At 40.1% G+C, this 17487-nt stretch overlaps 1 protein-coding gene across 1 annotated transcript in view; it reads left to right on the top strand.

Annotated features, from left to right (window-relative positions):
* METAP1 (methionyl aminopeptidase 1) overlaps nt 1-17487 on the top strand; it is a 45920-nt gene that overhangs the window by 22312 nt on the left and 6121 nt on the right. The window contains exon 9 of the mRNA XM_021717745.1: nt 12508-12651. Coding sequence (XP_021573420.1) covers nt 12508-12651 — 144 coding nt within the window. The remainder of the gene's footprint in view (nt 1-12507; nt 12652-17487) is intronic.

Below are 17487 nucleotides of genomic sequence, written 5' to 3'. Positions count from 1 at the left end.
AGGTTTTTGACAGATTCTCTTGGATTTTCAAAGTATAGGATCATATCATCAGCAAGAAGGGATAACTTGACTTCTTCTTTTGCTATATGGATACCCCTAATTTCCTTCTCTTGTCTAATTGCCCTCACTAGGACTTCCAACACAATATTGAACAAGAAAGATGACAGTGGGCAGCCTTGTCTCGTTCCAGTTTTCAGGGCAAATGTTTCCAGTTTCTGTCCATTTAGCAATATGTTTGCTGTGGGTTTGTCATAGATGGCACTTACTAATTTGAAGTACGTTCCTTGTATACCTAGATGTTTGAGGGTTTTTATCAAGAAGGGATACTGGATTTTATCAAAAGCTTTTTCTGCATCTAATGAGATAATCATGTGGTTCTTGTTTTTATATCTGTTGATGTATTTAATGACATTTATGGTCTTGCGAATGTTGAACCAACCTTGCATCCTGGAGATGAAGCCTACTTGATGGTGGATGATTTTTGAGATGTATTTTTGGATCTGATTTGCTAGAATCTTTTTGATGATTTTTGCATCTATGTTCATAAGGGAAATTGGTCTGTAGTTCTCTTTTTTTGTTGGATCTTTACCCAGTTTGGGTATCAGTGTGATGTTAGCTTCGTAAAATGATTTGGAGAGAATTCCATCTTTCTCAATTGCCTGGAATATTTTCAGTAGGATTGGTATCAGCTCCTCCTTGTACGTTTTGTAGAATTTTGCTGGAAAGCCATCTGGTCCAGGGGTTTTTTTGGTAGATAGTTTTCATATGACAGAGCTAATTTCCTGGGTTGTTATTGGTCTATTTAGTGTCCCAATGTCTTCTTGTTTCAACCTGAGGAGATGTCAGAAAGTCCTCCATTTCATTTAGATTATCAAGTTTGTTTCCATATAGGTGTACATAGTAATCTCTGATAATCTTGCGTATTGCTTCAGGGTCTGTTGTGATTTGATCTTTTGTATTGGTTGTGTTTATTTGGCCTTTTCTCTCTTTTTCTTCGTCATTCTGGCTAGGGGCCCATCAATCTTGTTAATTCTCTCAAAGAACCAGCGTTTTGTTTTGTTAATGTTTTCTATGATATTTTTGTCCTCTATGTCCCTTACTTGGGGTCTTATTTTGGCAATTTGGATTCTTCTGCTAAAGTTGGGGTTTGGTGGTCTTCTCTTTCCAGCTCCCTTAGGTGATTTGTTAGGCTCTCAACTTCTGATCTTTTCATTTTCTTAATGTGTGCTCTTAGAGATATAAATTCCCCTCTAAGAACTGCTTTCAGGGCATCCCAGAGTTTTTGGTAAGATGTTTCTTCATTTTCATTTGTTTCCAGGAATGTTTGAATTTCTGCTTTGATTTCAGTGTTGACCCAGTAGTATTTCAGCATCATGCTATTTAGTGTCCATGTCTTTGTGGACTTTGGGGAACTGTTGTTAGTGTTGATACTTATTTTTATTCTACTGTGGTCTGAGAATGTGCATGACAAGATTTCAACCTTATGGAATTTGTTTATGCTTGGTTTATGGCCAAGGATGTGATCAATCTTGGAGTATGTTCCATGTGGTGATGAGTAGAATGTATATTCTGTGGTTGTTGGGTGGAATAATCTGTAGGTATCTATGAAGTCTATTTGGTCGAGTGTTAAGTTTAGGTTCTGGATCTCTTTGTTGATTTTTTTGTGTCGATGATCTATCTAGGGCTGTCAGTGGGATATTCAAGTCCCCTGCTATAATAGTGTTAGAGTCAATATCTTTTTTAGTTTACGTAGTAGTTGCTTTATACATGCTGGTGCTCCTGTATTGGGTGCATATATGTTTAGGATGGATATTTCTTGTTGATAGATTGAACCTCCTTTCATTATATACTGTCCTTTTGCATCTTTTAAAATTTTTGATAGCTTAAAGGTTGTTTTGTCTGATATTAAGATTGCAACTTCTACCTTCTTTTGTGACCTATTTGCCTGGAAACGTGTTTTCCAACCTTTAACTTTGAGTCTATGTGTGTCACTGGAAGTGAGATGAGTCTCCTGGATGCAGCAAATAATAGTTTCTTATCCAGTTTGCCATTCTGTGTCTTTTCAGTGGTGCGTTTAGTCCATTCACATTCAGGCTGATTATTGAAATATGATTGTTTATCCCTGTCATGAGGTTCTTAAAAGTTTTTCCTTTGATTGCTTGTTTTCTTTTGGCTTTGGGGTTAATGTTTGTGTGTGTTTACAAGTTTCTTGTTGCACTGTATTCTCTGCTGATTCTGTGCTCTGCTGTTCTCTTGGGAAGTATGTGGCCAGTCTTTTTCTTCTTCTGTGCTTAATATCTTTTTTTTAATCAATATTTTTTATTATGATATTGTGGGGTACAGTTAAGGGTTAGCTATATAGATATGCTTTTGTTCAGGCACCCTTGTTGATAAGAGGTGTCTCCCAGTCCCCAGACAGATATTTACTACCATTAATCCCATCTCCCTTCCCCTTCCCCCCATAGTTTCTCATCACTGTCAGTTATTTTCTTATAGTATTACGTTGGATGTTCAAGGTCCACTATATGAGTGAGAACTTATGATACTCAGATCTTTGTCTCTGTGAGAGGTCACTCAGTATTATAGACTCTAGTTCCATCTAGGTTGCTGCAAAATTCATGATTTTGTTCTTTTTTATTGCTGCATAGTATTCCATCGTGTATATATACCACATTTAAAAAAATCTAGTCCTCTTTTGATGGGCAGCATGGTTGTTTCCAGGTTCTTGCTATTGTGAACAATGCTGCGATAAACATACGTGTGCAGGTATCTTTTCTATAGAGTGATTTGAGTTCTTCAGGGTATATTCCCAGTAGGGGGATTGCGGGGTCATATGGGAGGTCAATATGTAGAGCTTTTAGGAATCGCCATACTGTTTTCCACAGAGGTTGCACTAGTTTGCACTCCCACCAACAGTGGAGAAGTCTTCCCTTTTCACCACACCCTCTCCAGCAACTGTTATTTTTTGAGTTATTGATAATTGCCATTCTGACTGGAGTTAGGTTGTATCTCAGTGTGGTTTTGATTTGCATCTTCCTGATGATTAATGAGGTTGAACATTTCTTCATGTGCCTGTTGGGTGCTCGGATGTCTTCCTTTGAGAAATGTCTGTTCATATCTTTTGCCCATTTTATAATGGGGTTATTTGTTTTTTTCTTTTCAGCACGTTTGAGTTCCTTGTAGATCCAAGATGTTAAGCCTTTGTCAGATCTGGAGTTGGCAAATACTTTTCCCCAGTCTGTAGGCTGTCTCCCTGCTCTCTTGATGGTTTCTTTGGCTTTGCAAAAGCTTGTCAATTTAATGAGGTCCCACTTGTCTATCTTATCTCTTATGGCCCGTGGGTTTCACGTTTTGTTCAGGAATTGGATGCCTGTTCCAATTTCCATGAGGGTTTATCCTTTATTTTCTAAGGTTCTTATGGTTTGAGGTTTTACATTTAGGTTTCTGATCCATTTAGAGTTAATTTTTGTGTATGGGGATAGATAGGGGTCCTGTTTCAATCTTCTACATGTGGTCAGCCAGTTTTCCCAGCACCATTTACTGAATAGGTTCTCCTCTCCCCAGTGGTAGGGGTGGAGGCTTTGTCGAAGATGAGTTGGTTGAGAAATTGAGGTTTTGCTTCTGGAATCTCAGTTCTATCCCATTGGTCTACATGCCTGTTCCTGTATCAACACCAAGCTGTTTTGATGATTGTAGCTTTATAGTAAAGTTTGAAGTCTGGTAATGTGATACCACCTGCTTTGTTTTTTTTGCTGAGGATTGTTCTGGCTATTCTTGGACGTTTGTGCTTCCATATGAATTCCTGTGTTGTTTTTTCTAGGTCTGAGAAGAATGTTGCTGGTAATTTGATGGGTATTGCATCAAATTTGTAGATTGCCTTAGGTAAGATGGACATCTTCACAATGTTGATTCTTCCAATCCATGAGCATGGGATATTTTTCCAATTGTTTGTGTCATCTTTCATTTCTTTGAGCAGTGTTTTGTAGTTTTCATTGTAAAGGTCTTTCACGTTTCTGGTTAGGAAGATGCTAAGGTATTTCATTTTTTGTGGCTATTGTGAATGGAATTGGGTTTTTTATTTGGGTTTCTGTTTATTTATTATTGGTATAAAGAAATGCGATTCTCTTTTGCACATATATTTTATATCGTGAGACTTTGCCAAAGTCCTTTATCAGTGTACAGAGGTTTTTGACAGATTCTCTTGGGTTTTCAAGGTACACGATCATGTCATCTGCAAAGAGAGATAGCTTGACTTCTTCTTTTCCTATTTGGATACCCCTGATTGCTTTCTCTTCTCTGATTGCTCTAGCCAGGACTTCCAATACTATATTGAACAGGAGGGGTGAGAGTGGGCATCCTTGTCTTCTTAAAGTTTTCAGGGGAAATGGTTCCAGTTTTTGTCCGTTTAGGAGTATGCTGGCTGTGGGTTTCTCGTAGATGGCTTTTACTCTTTTGAGGTATGTTCTCCGTATGCCTAGATGTTTGAGGGTTTTTATCAAGAAGGGGTGCTGGATTTTATCAAAAGCTTTTTCTGCATCGAATGATAATAATCATGTGGTTTTTGGCTTGACATCTGTTGATGTATTTAATTACATTTATGATTTTACAAATGTTGAACCAGCCTTGCATCCCAGGAATGAAGCCTACGTGGTCATGATGGATGATTTTTGAGATGTGTTGTTGAATCCGGTTTGCTAGGATCTTGTTGAGAATTTTAGCATCTGTGTTCATCAAAGATATTGGCCTGAAGTTCTCTTTCTTTGTTGGGTCTTTACCTGGCTTGGGTATCAATGTGATGTTAGCTTCGTAAAATGATTTGGGGAGAGTTCCATCTTTCTCAATCTCCTGGAATCCGTTCAGTAGGATTGGTATAAGCTCCTCCTTAAATGTCTTTTAGAATTCTGCTGGAAAGCCATCTGGTCCAGGGCTTTTTTTTTGTAGGTAGTTTTCTTATTACAGAGTCAATTTCCTTGATTGTTATGGGTCTATTTAGGTTCTCAATTTCTTCTTGTTTCAACCTAGGCCGGTGGTGTGATGACAGAAAGTCCTCCATTTTGAAATGTTTTCAAGTTTTTTCCATAGTACATAGTAGTCTCTAATGATCTTTTGTATTTCTTCAGGATCAGATGTGACTTCATCTTTTGTGTTTCTGATTGTGTTTATTTGGGCCTTTTCTCTCTTTTTATTGTTCTGTCTAGCTAGGGGACCATCGATCTTATTTATCCTTTCGAAGAACCAACTTTTTGTTCCATTAATTTTTTTTGGATTTTCTTTTTGTCTTCTATGTCCTGGATTTGGGCTTTTATTTTGGTGATCTGGATTCTTCTGCTGAAATTAGGGTTTTTGTGGTCTTGCTTTTCCCGCTTCCTTAGGTGGCTTCTTGGCCTGTTAATTTGTGATCCTTCCATTTTCTTCATGTGTGTTTGTAGGGATATAAATTCTCCTCTTACTACAGCTTTCAAGGCATCCCAGAGATTTTGGTAAGATATTTCTTAGATTTCATTTGTTTCCAGGTATCTTTTAATCTCTGTTTTGATTTCATCATTGACCCAGGAGTTTTTTAGCATCATGCTATTTAGTGTCCGTGTCTTTGTGGGTTTTGGGGGAACTTGTTGGTGTTAATGTTTATTTTATTCCACTGTGGCCTGAGTAGGTGCATGGTAAAATTTTAGTCCTTTTAAATTTGTTTATGCTTGATTTATGGCTAAGTATGTAGTTGATCTTAGAGTACGTTCCATGCGGTGATGAGCAGAATGTGTATTCTGTGGTCTTTGGATAGAAGGTTCTGTAGTCCATTTGATCAGGAGTCACATTGAGGTTTTAGATCTCATTGCTGATTTTTTGTCCTGATGATCTGTCTAGGGTTGTGAGTGGGGTATTAAAGTCCCCAGCTATGATGGTATTGTGGTCAATGTCTTCTCTGAGTTTACCTAGGACTTACTTTATGAAAGTCGGTGCTCCTGTGTGGGTGCATATATATTTAGGATGGATATTTCTTGTTGATGGATCGAACCTTGTATCATTATGTAGTGCCCTTCTGTATCTTTTTTAGATTTTGATAGCTTAAAGGGATTTTGTCTGAGATTAAGATCGCGACTCCTTCTTTCTTTTGTGTTCCATTCACCTGAACATTTGTTTCCCATCCTCTTACTTTGAGTCTGTGAGTGTCCTTTCATTAGTGAAGTGAGTCTATTGAAGGCAATAGATTGTTGCCTGGTGATATTTTGTCCACTTTGCCATTCTATGTCTTTTCAGTGGTGCATTTAGTTCGTTCACTTTCAAACTAATTATTGAAATGTGAAAGTTGATATCCCTATCATAATGTTCTTACAGAGTTGTTCTTCCTGTTTGTGTGTTGTCTTTCTTTTGGTTTTAGAGTTGATTATGTATGTTTTTAATCTTTTGCCTGTACTCTTGTGAAGAATGTTGTTGTTCTTTTTTCCTTTTCTTCTGTGTTCAATACTTTTTTAAGTGTTTCTTGTAGACGTGGTCTGGTGGCAGCATAGGCTCTTAGGGATTGGATGTCTGGAAAGATTTCAATTCTCCCTCACTAATGAAGCTTAGCTTGGCTGGGTAGGTTATTCTTGGTTGAAATTGTTTCTCTTTTAGAACTTTGAAGATAGGCCTCCAAGCTGTCCTAGTCTGGAGGGTTTCTGTAGGTAAATCTGCTGCTCTTCTAATTGGTCTTCCGTGGTAGGTAGTCTGACCTTTTTCTCTTGCAGCCTTTAGGATTTTTTCTTTTATACCTACTTTGTTTAGGCAAATTATTATGTGTCTGGGAGTTTGTCTTCTCATTTGTTGTCTTGCAGGGATTCTCTAAATCTCTTGTGTTTGAATTGATGAGATGAGGGAAGTTTTCTTGAATGATTTCATGAAATGTTTGTTCCAGTGTGGCTTCTGTTTCTCTCTCTGCCTCAGGAAGGCCAATTACTGTTAGGTCTGCTCTCTTGAAGTGATCATTCATCTCTTGAAGGTTTTGTTCTGTCTTTTTGAGCTTCTTTTCTATGCTTTTGACAGTTTGGGTTAGTTCTGTGTTTTGGTCTTTGAGCTCTGAGATTCTTTCTTCTGCTTGGCTAATTCTGCTTTCCATGCTTATTAGTTTGTTATTTATTTCCATCACAGTATTCTTTACTGCTGTTATTTCTGACATCAACTTCTTCCTATTTTCCTCTTGTCTCTCCTCAATTTTTTCAATTCTCTCTATTAATGTCTTGATGTCTGGGCTTGTTGTCTGTGACCAGTCATTGTGGAGGCTCTTCATTGTTTGTGTTCCAGAATCTGTTTTCTCAGTGTCTGATATCCCAGGGGTCTGTGTGAGATCTATATTCTTGTTTTGGTTTTTCTTCATTTGTGCGTTTTTTTTCCCTCCCTACTTTTTCCTTCCCTCCATTTCACCATCTTCTTTAATTCTGTTATTCAGGGGTGGAGGGATTGCTTTTACTTCTTTTTGTTCAATCTCCTATTCTTCTTATGTATGCCGTCTTACTTTGTTCAATTCTGGTGTCGCACTGTAGGTTGGGGGTGGTCCTTTTTGCAGTTTTGAGATTTACTTGAGGGGGGCTGTGATTCAAAATCTATGTGCAGATCCATGTATCTGCCGACTAGTGTGTGGGTAATCTGGAACCCACTTCCCACTGCCTTGGAATCTTTCTGTGCAGTGGGGCTATAGGTTTACTCCCTGAAATAAAATGAGGTTAGCAGAGGGAAGAGAATGGAGCAGACAGTGGGGGGACGAGGCGGGTGGAGAGAGAGAGGAGTAAGGGGGGAAACAGTCGAGTGTATCAATAAATGGAGAGGGAGATCTAAACTGAAACAGATAAAATCAATAGACCACGGCTACAGACTAACCAGCTCCCATACAAAAAAAATTAAAACATACAATGATGCTAACATACAAGCTAACCAACCATCTTATTGGTGTGCTGTTCCTCTATACAAAGATATGGTTTACAGAGAGGAGAAAAGAGAAGAAAAGGAAGATAAAAAACAAAGGAACAAAACAATGGGAATAGAATCAAGTCATTAAACTAACAGAACAAATCGAGCACTCTCTGAGACTTTTTGTTTAAGTCCAGTGTCCTTCCAGCTCTGATTTCCAGCTGTCTTCTCAAGCTGGTAAACTAGTTCACAGTTAGGGTCAGTTGCCCCTGGCCTGCTGTGTAGGATAGTTCAGATCACCCTCAGTTCACCACTCAAATCTGGCCTGTGTCTGTTTTTCAAGCTTGTTTTTCCAGTTTCGGTGTTGTTACCTTGAATCGCCAGTAGGTGGTGCTATCTCACCTGCTCGCCCCAGAGTGTGTGGAGCTGTACAGGAGCCAGGCTGAGGCTGGTGATGGAAGCCTGCCTCAGGGCACACGGGAGGAGACCCACAGCCGGCAGGATGTCAAGGTGGCAACAGAGGTGGCAGTGATCCTAGCATATCTTGCCTGCAGGGGCTTCAAGTACTGAAGTCATGGATCGCCTGAGGGACAGGTGGCGTGATGCGCTATGGCTTCCATGGAGTCCGCGGTGGCACCGGTGACTCCTGTGTCTGCGGCTGTCCAGACCACTGCGATGCTCCAGCAGTGGCGACAGCTGAGCTCCGTGTGAAGAGCAGGTTGCCGACGTTCTGATCTGCAGCCCCTGGTGAGAGAGCCAGAGACCCTCTGCATTCTCCTTTGCAGAGGGTCTCATAGACCAGGCTTCCCCGTCGCCATCTTGCTGGAAGTTCTGCTTAATATCTTTTTAAGTGTCTCCTGTAAAGCTGGTCTGGAAGCTGCATAATCTCTTAGTGATTGGATGTCTAGGAAGGATTTTAATTCTCCCTCAGTAATGAAGCTGAGCTTGACTGCATAGGAAATTCTTGGTTTAAATTGTTTATCTTTGAGAACTTTGAATATAGGGCTCCAGTCCCTTCTTGCCTATAGTGTTTCTGCTGATAGGTCTGCTGCTATTTTGATTGGTTTTCCCTAGTAGGTAGTCTGACCTTTCTCTCTTGCTGCCTTTAGGATTTTTTCTTTTGTGCCTACTTTGTGTAGGCAAATTACTATGTATCTAGGGGTTGATCTTCTCATTGGATGTCTTATGGGGGTTCTCTGTATCTCTTGTGCTTGAGTGGTCACATCTCTGGTGAGATGGGGAAAGTTTTCTTGGATTACTTCCTGGAATACTTGCTCCAAGTTGTTCTCCACTTCCCTTTCTTCTTATGGGATACCTATCAGGTGTAGGTTTGGCCTCTTAATATAATTGCACATCTCTTGTAGGCTTTGTTCTTTCTTTTTGAGTCTTCTTTCTATATTGTTTATTGATCGGGTTAATTCCATGTTCTGGTCTTCAAGTTCTGAGATTCTTTCTTCAGCTAGATTAATTCTGCTTTCCATACTTGTCATCTTGTTATTTATTACCTGGATGAAAATTTTTATTGCCAAAATCTGTTACAAGTTCGTTCAGTGTTGCACCTTGTCTTTCCTGAATCCTGTTCATTCTTTCCATCCATTCCCTAATCCCTGTCGTATTCTGGGGCCAGTCTTTGGTGACTTCCATTGTTTGCACACCAAGGTCTGATTTTTCAGGAGTTTTGTCTTTGGTATACCTGAAATTGCCTGAGGTCTTCCTTTGGCTTTAACTTATTTGTGATAAATCTCTTGTTTTTCTCTTTAGTTCTGTTATTCTGTGTCCGTGGGAGAGGTTTTCCCTTCTGATGTTTGCTCAGACCTCTGTTCTCCCCTGATCTGGGCTCTGGATTTGTTCTATTTTGAAATAGGATGGTGCATGGGAAGCTTTGCTGTCTCTTGTAGTTTTTGCAATTTGAATAAAGTGGGGGATGGGTCACTAGGAATTAGATACTACTTGCAAATTAAAATGTTCATTTATTGTGATATGTGTTCCCTGAGACCCACTCCCCCTTACCAGTCTATGATGATGCAAAGCAGAAACCATGCACACACACTCCAAAACAAACTGGAATAACAGCAAAGCAAAACAAAACAGTCAGCAACAAAATGTCCCCCAAGAAAACTAAACACACACACATATACCTAGCACAAAGTGAATCGAGAAGCAAAACAGAAAGACTGAGGGAAAAAAAAGGAAAGAGATTCAGGTTGAACCCTCACACATCTACTGACATACCCCTTAAACTATAAAAAATGAATATAAAAAAGAGCCGGAGGAACAAAAGAACAAAAACCAACAACCACAACAAAATTGAAAGATGAACACTCAATCATTGACATACACACATAAACAGAAAATGACAAATAAAAGAAGAAAAAAACAAAAAAAAAGAAAGATTAAAATTTGGGGGGGGAGGGATGTAGATCAAACCCTCACATACACATTCATGCACACAGGAAAAATATTTTTAAAATAAATGAAATAACAAGCAAACAGTCAAAACATTTTTTTAGCTTAAAAAATAATTGAAAATTTAAAAAACAAAAAAACCCCAAAAAAACCCTGCCCTGTTGTGGCAGGCTCTGTAATTGTTCCTCTAATCAGATCTCTTCTGCAGAGCCACCTCTTTCACCCTTTCCTCAGGGAATGAAGCAAGGAAGGAAGAGGGACAGGGGAGGTGGGTGGAACTGCAGGCCTCCCCTCCCACTCTCGTGTGGAGATCTCTGGTCAGGAGATCTCTGGTGGGGAGGTGTGGGACTGTCTCTTCCCCAGGTATGTACTCTCACTGGGGTGCCACAGCCAGGCCTATCCTGGAATGGAGCTCTGCTATTGCAACTGATGTCCAGGCTCTGCCTGGATTTCTCTCTCAGTCGTGGTCCAGTTGTATGGGTCTGATATTCAGAAGATTGCTGGGGAGGAGGGGGTTTGGGTCAGCCCTGGACTCACCACTGATCTCTTTCGAGTTCTTCCTCCTCTTTTTCTGGCCACACCCTTTATCCCATGGCTGGATTAGGGTAGAGGGTGGGGTACCTGGAACTCAGCACTAGTCAGGTCCCTCTGACGTTTGTACTCTCAGGAGATTCCCTTTGGGGCACGATCAAGCCCTGAGTAGTTGATATTCTGGTCACAGAGATCAGATCTGTTGGTCTGTGGTGAGCAAGTCAGGGCACTTTCCTGCCCTGCCTTCAGTATGGTGGTGGGGTGTGTCTCTTGTTCTCTTCCATGGGAATTTGCCTCTGGACTCCGTCCACAGCCCCTTCCAGCACCCTGCCAGGTGCTGAAGTGATGAGGCAAAGCCAGGAGCAGTCTTTGTCCTCTTCAATGGTGAGGCAGTGCCTGGGGCAATAGTGTCTCCCTGCCCCTTTTCCAAAAGAAAACTTCTGTCCGCTTTTCAAAAAACAATGGTGCTCTGCTTCTGCAACCCTGGAAGAGCCAGGGACGAAGTAGAGAGGCTACAGCACCTGCTGTTGCACCAGAGGCCTGGTCATCCGCTCATGAGTCCCACTTAGACAGTCTTTCCCAGCGTTTTCTTGCCAGGGAGGGTTTTTTGATTTAAATTTAAAAAAAGAAAAAAGAAAAGAAACAGAATGGCACTCAGCTTCTGTATCTCGGGAATCAATAGGGTCCAAGCTCAGACGCTGTGGCACAGCCACTGCACCAGGAGAGCCCTGGCCGCTAGCTCCCCAGCCCTCAGTCAGCTACTCACACACCCACTCACACCCACTCGCTCACCAGCACATACACAAAATTTTCCATACACTCACTCACTCACACAGGGACTTGTATAGTCCTATTGGTTTGACTGCCATCTTCCCCCAAGTCCCCTACCCATTATTTTCTACTAATTTTGCTGGCTACCTTGTTCTGTAGAACATTAAGAGCGTTACAAAAGTTATTGAGATTAATCTTCTAGAGTAGAGTTTCTCAATCTGTGCATTTAATGGCATTTTGGGCTTGATAATTCTTTGTTGTAGGGGCCTGTCCTGTGTATTATGAGATGCCTAGCAGCATTCCTGGTCTCTACTCACTGGATGCCGTTTACATCACCACTCCCTGTGCAATAACCAGAAATGGATCTTCTGCAGAGGCAACTGTGAATAGTTTAAGGACATTTTTATGGGGATAAAGAAGCCTAGGGGAAGTAATTCTTTCAGAAATTGACCATACTGAAACTTGTGACAAGTCAAGTAACTTTTGGACATTCCTTTTTGTGCCGGTATACTTTCTTGTTTTGTCTGCTTACTTGACTAGACTAGACTAGACTAGAATGGGATGGAATAATTGACCTTTGGGAAAGCTGCGAAGGGAAGTGTACATTCTGTTGTTTATTGTTTATAGTTAGAGGAAAGCACAAGATGCCTGTCCCCAACCCTTTAATACTGCCATGGGTCCTTCTCTCTTGGCATCAAAGGAGGAACTACGTGTGCCCTTAGTTTGAATCAGAGCTTTGCCATTTTGTTGACTATATGGCCTCTCTGTGTCTCAGTTTTCTTATCTGTAATTTTAGGTGTGGAGGCTTATAACGCATATAGAAAGGTACTTGGCACATAGATAATAATTGCATAGAGTGCAATTGATAGTAAATGTTAGTTATTGTTACTCTCTGTCTTAAATCTTCTCTTTTCCTTTCAGTGAAACCTGGTGTTCGATACAGAGAATTGGGAAATATTATTCAGAAGCATGCCCAAGCAAATGGGTTTTCAGTTGTTCGAAGCTATTGTGGGCATGGAATCCATAAGCTTTTCCATACAGCCCCCAATGTACCCCACTATGCCAGTAAGTACTGTCCGAAGATTTGGTAGGTGCTAGTCATTTATTCAACAAATAATTATTCATACATCTAGCAGGACCTGCTCTTTTATATTCACTAGAGTAACCTCTTAGCTTTAACAGATTCCTAAAATGTCTATTTGCTCAAACACAGTTCAAGTTCATGTCTTGCTCACGTGTCTTGCTCCAAGACAGGTATGTTTGATCACTGCGTGGGGGCAGGGCAGTTATTCTCTGATGCAGACTATATTATCTTCAATCTGTGGCTTTCACAGTCACTTTGGGAATTGCCCTGCTATTCAACAGATAGGGAGGGAGGAAATGGAAGGAGCTTGGGGAGTATGCTTGGGAGGTTTTAATGAGTCAGCCTGGAAATGACATAAATCACTTATATTTATTTTCCATTAGTAGAATTCTGTCACATGGCTGCATCTAACTATAAGGAGCGGGGTTGGGAAATGTACTAAAGCTGAGTTCTCTGAAGAAAAATAAACTAATTTTGGCAACCAGTTAGTAGTCTGCCATAGGTCTAACTATCACTATTTTGATTTCTCCCATGAATCATGAATGTTCTTATTTTTATTTTTATTTTTGAGTTGGAGTCTTACTCTGTCACCCAGGCTGGAGTGCAGTGGCATGCTCACAGCCACCACAGCCTCGACCCACTGGGCTCAGGCAATCCTTCTGCCTCAGCCCTCCAAGCAGCTGGAATTACAGGCATACGCCATCACACCTGGCTAACTTTTTTGATTTATTGTAGAAATGAGGTCTTGCCAAGTTGCCCACACTGGTCTCAAATCCACGTGCTCCGGCAGTCCTCTCACCTCGGCCTCTCAAAGTCCTGGGATAATAGACGTGAGCCACTGTGCCCAGCCCATGCATGTGCTTAAAAGGCATCTAGAATGGCAAATTCTTTCCAGAAGGTTTTTAGTTGACTTTGTCCAGATCCATTAGAGAAATTACTATGTATAGCAGCCTTAGGAAATGTATTTCTTAAAAAAGATAACTTGAAAGTCAAAATCCCATTTTGATTCATGGGCTGCAGACTGGAATGTTGTGTTAGCATGAAAACAAAATTAATCTTCTTGTATGTCTCATCAGAACTCTTGGATGACCAAGAACATTGTCAGTGAGCTATACTACTTTGAAAGGAATCTTTTTTCTGAGTAGTAGTTCTCAACAATGGGCTTAAAATGTTCAGTAAACTTCATCAAACATTGTTCCATTTCTAGAGCTCAGGCAGATAGATTTAGCATCATTCTTAAGGTCCCTGGGATTTTCGGAATAGTAAATGAACATTGGTTTTTACTTAAAGTCACCAGCTTGCATTAATTAGCCTCTAACAAGAGACTCAGCCTGTCTTTTGAAAGTTTGAAGCCATGCATGGACTCCTTTCTAGCTATGAAAATCCTAGGTAGCATCTTCTTCTGAGAGAAGGCAGTTTTTTAAAAAAAATCTACATTAACAATCTGTTGTTTAGTATAGCTACTATCATCACTGAACTTGGCTAGAGCTTCTAAATAATTTATTGGCGTTTCTCCATCAGCACTTATTGCTTCACCTTGTACTTTTTGTTATAGAGATGATGATTTCTTTCCTTAAACTTTGTGAACCAACCTCTGCTAGCTTCTAGCTTTTCCTCTGCAGCTTCCTCACCTTCCTCAGCCTTCAGAGGATTGAAGAGAGTTAAGGTCTTGCTCTGGATTAGGCTTTGGCTTAAGGGAATGTTATGACTGAGCTGATCTTCTATCCAGACCGCTAAAACTTTCTCTGTATCAGCAGTAAGGCTGTTTCACTTTCTTATTATTCGTATGTTTGCTGGAGCAGCACTTTTAAGCTCCTTTAAGAAACGTTCCTTTGCATTCACAACTTGGCTGTTTGGTGCAAGGGGCCTAGCATTTGACCTTTGTTCACTTTCACCATACCTTCCTCAGTAAGCTTAATCATATTTTCTAGCTTTTGATTTAAAGTAAGAGACTTATATACTCTTCCTTTCACTTTTACACATAGAGGCCATTTGAGGGCTATTAATTGGGTTAATTTCAGTATTGTTGTGTTTCAGGGAATAGAGTGATCCAAGGAGAGGGAGAGAGACAGGAGAGTGGCCAGTAGGTGGAACAGTCAGAAGACACACTTTTATCAATTACGTTTGCCATCTTATGGGTGTGGCTTGTGGCACCCCCACAGCAGTTAGAATAGTAACATCAAAACTCACTGATCACAAATCACCATAACACATATAATAATAATGAAAAAATTTGAAATACTGTGAGAATTTCCAAATTGTGACACAGAATACCCATGAAATGATCACTGTTGGAAAAGTGGTGCTGTAGACTTGCTTGATACAGGGTTGTCACAAAGCTCAGTTTGTAAAATAAAAAAGACATGTTATCTGTGAAGCACAGTAAAATGAAGTGCAATAAATGAGGTGTGCCTGAATATCACAGTAATTCTGTGAGTGTCAACAAAGCAGGTATGGATTTACCTAGCATAGTGGCTGCAATAGTATAATCTTTGGATAATGTATATTTGCTGAGTGAGATATGTTGGGAAACTGAAATGAAGTGTCTAATTGAGTAGGAGTTGTCATTTTTCTGGAATAATGATGAGTCAGTGGCAGAAGCAATAGTAGACTTTAACTTCCCTGGATCAGTGCTGTCCAATTGAAATATATTATGAAGCACATGTGTAATTTAAGATTTTCTTGTAGCTACATTAAAAAGGTTAAAAAGAAATGGATGAGACATTTTTATTTTTGAGTGTGGTCTCACTCTGCTGATCAGGCTGGAGTGCGGTGGCATGATCATGGCTCACCACAGCCTTGAGCTCCTGGGCAAATCCTCCCACCTCAGCGTCCCAAGTTGCTGGAACTATAGGTATGCACCACCACTCCCCGCTAATTTTTTATTTTTTGTAGAGCTAGGTCTTACTATGTTGCCCAAGCTGGTCTTGAACTCCTAGGCTCAAGTAATTCTCTTGACTCAGCCTCCCAAAGTGCTAGGATTACAGGCGCGATCCACTGCACCTGGCTGAAACTTATTTTAATGGCATATTTTATTTAACCCATTACATCTAAAATATTAGTGTTTCAAAATTTAACCAGGGTTAAAAGTTATTGAGTTATATATTTCAGGTTGTTTTAGTCTTCAAAATCCAGAATTTTTTTTTTTTTTTTTAACACTGATCCCATCTCAGTTCTAACTGGTCACTTTCAAGTACTTAATAGCTACTGGTGGCCAGTGCTGCTGCATTTGAATGGCACAGTTCTAGGTTCCTTTATCCTTGTTTCTTTCTGTGACTCCACATTGACACTCTTGCTGCTCTTTTTGATTTCTCTGAGGGACGGTAGACCAATCTATTTATGTAGTAAGCATATCGTTTTGTGAGTTCAGAAATGTCTGTTTTTTAAAAAAGTTGACCCTAAGATTTTATGTTTAGTAACTCCAGATTTGGAATCTGCAGTAAATGTCATTTGACGGTACTTAAGATAGTAGAAAGCAGCATGATATCTCTTCACTAGGAAAGATGAGCAGGAATATAAATGTATAGGTGAGATTAGACCATCCCTGGGAAGAGTGGAGTTTATAGTAAAGTTGGCTTCAGTGGACATGTTCAGTGGCCATTAGTAACCAAAATTGAGACCGTGATAGCCTTGCAAAGGAACTGGGACGTTTAACACATTTGCCATCTGGTGGTCAGGACGAGCAATGCAGGTGGAGCAGTGCAGTATTTCATTTACCTGATCTCTTTATTTTTTAATTTGAAATTTAAAGTAGTTCTCCATTTTTATCTGAGATTATCTAAAAAGGCCTATCCCTATTTTTAGCATTTTTGACCTTTTTTGGAGGATGGCAGGTCTGGATACTTTCATTTATAATTGCATTTCTCTCAGTGGTCCTGAAAAAATACTCTTGTATTAGAAGGTTTGGACAAAAAAGCTAAAAAAGTATTTGGAGGGAGAAATGAAATTTGTTTTTAAATTAAAAGGAATAGTCTCCTTAGCATTTAAGAAAGGTAGGATTCAGAGGCTTTATTCTTCTTTAAAGATGAGAAAAAGAAGAAAACTTATATGAAAATGATATAGTTGTTTCTATGGGCCGTGGTTGCACACACAGAACTCCCCATAGCCCCAGAGAGGTGGGAGAGCTCTGGCACAGTTGAAAACATCTGTTGTTCTTGCTGGGTGAGTGATGGGACTTGCTTGGTTTCTGCGGTTGCAGTTCTAATCATGCAGTGACATAAATGGTGGCCCTTTTCCTCTTGTCGAAGTAATAATTATATCTGAAGTCCAGTCACAACTGTCTTTGTGTTTTCCTAGAGGAAAACCTAAGCAGAATGACATGTGCCTAGAACAATCTGCACCCCACAGTAGGTTGTTACCAGCATAATACCTGTCTGTTGAAGGATACACTTTACAAAAGGGAATTAGGGAGGAGAAAGTAATTCATTAAGAATATCTGATGGCACCAGGTGCAGTGGCTCAAGCCTGTAATCCCAGCACTTTGGGAGGTGGAGGCGAGAGGGTTACCTGAGCTCAGGATTTCGAGACCAGCCTGAGCAACATGGCAAGACCTTGTCTCTACAATAAAGCAAAAAATGAGTCAGGCATGGTGGCACATGCCTGTGGTTTCAGCTACTTGGAAGGCTGAGGTGAAAGAATTGCTGTGGTGGCCATGAGCAGTGAACCACTGCACTCCAGTCTGGACAATAGAGTGAGACTCTGACTCAAAAAAAAAAAAGGAATCTCTGATGGGAATATAAGTTGTATACTCTTTTTAGTTAATTATTCAACAGTGCACTGTTTTTTGCTATCTTTTGATATTTTATTTTCTTCAATTT

The sequence above is a fragment of the Carlito syrichta genome, unplaced genomic scaffold (genome assembly GCF_000164805.1).
Source record: "Carlito syrichta isolate Samal-C Ts95f unplaced genomic scaffold, Tarsius_syrichta-2.0.1 Scaffold310768, whole genome shotgun sequence".
Taxonomy (NCBI): Eukaryota; Metazoa; Chordata; class Mammalia; order Primates; family Tarsiidae; genus Carlito; species Carlito syrichta.
This window is presented reverse-complemented; position numbering and strand designations above follow the sequence as displayed.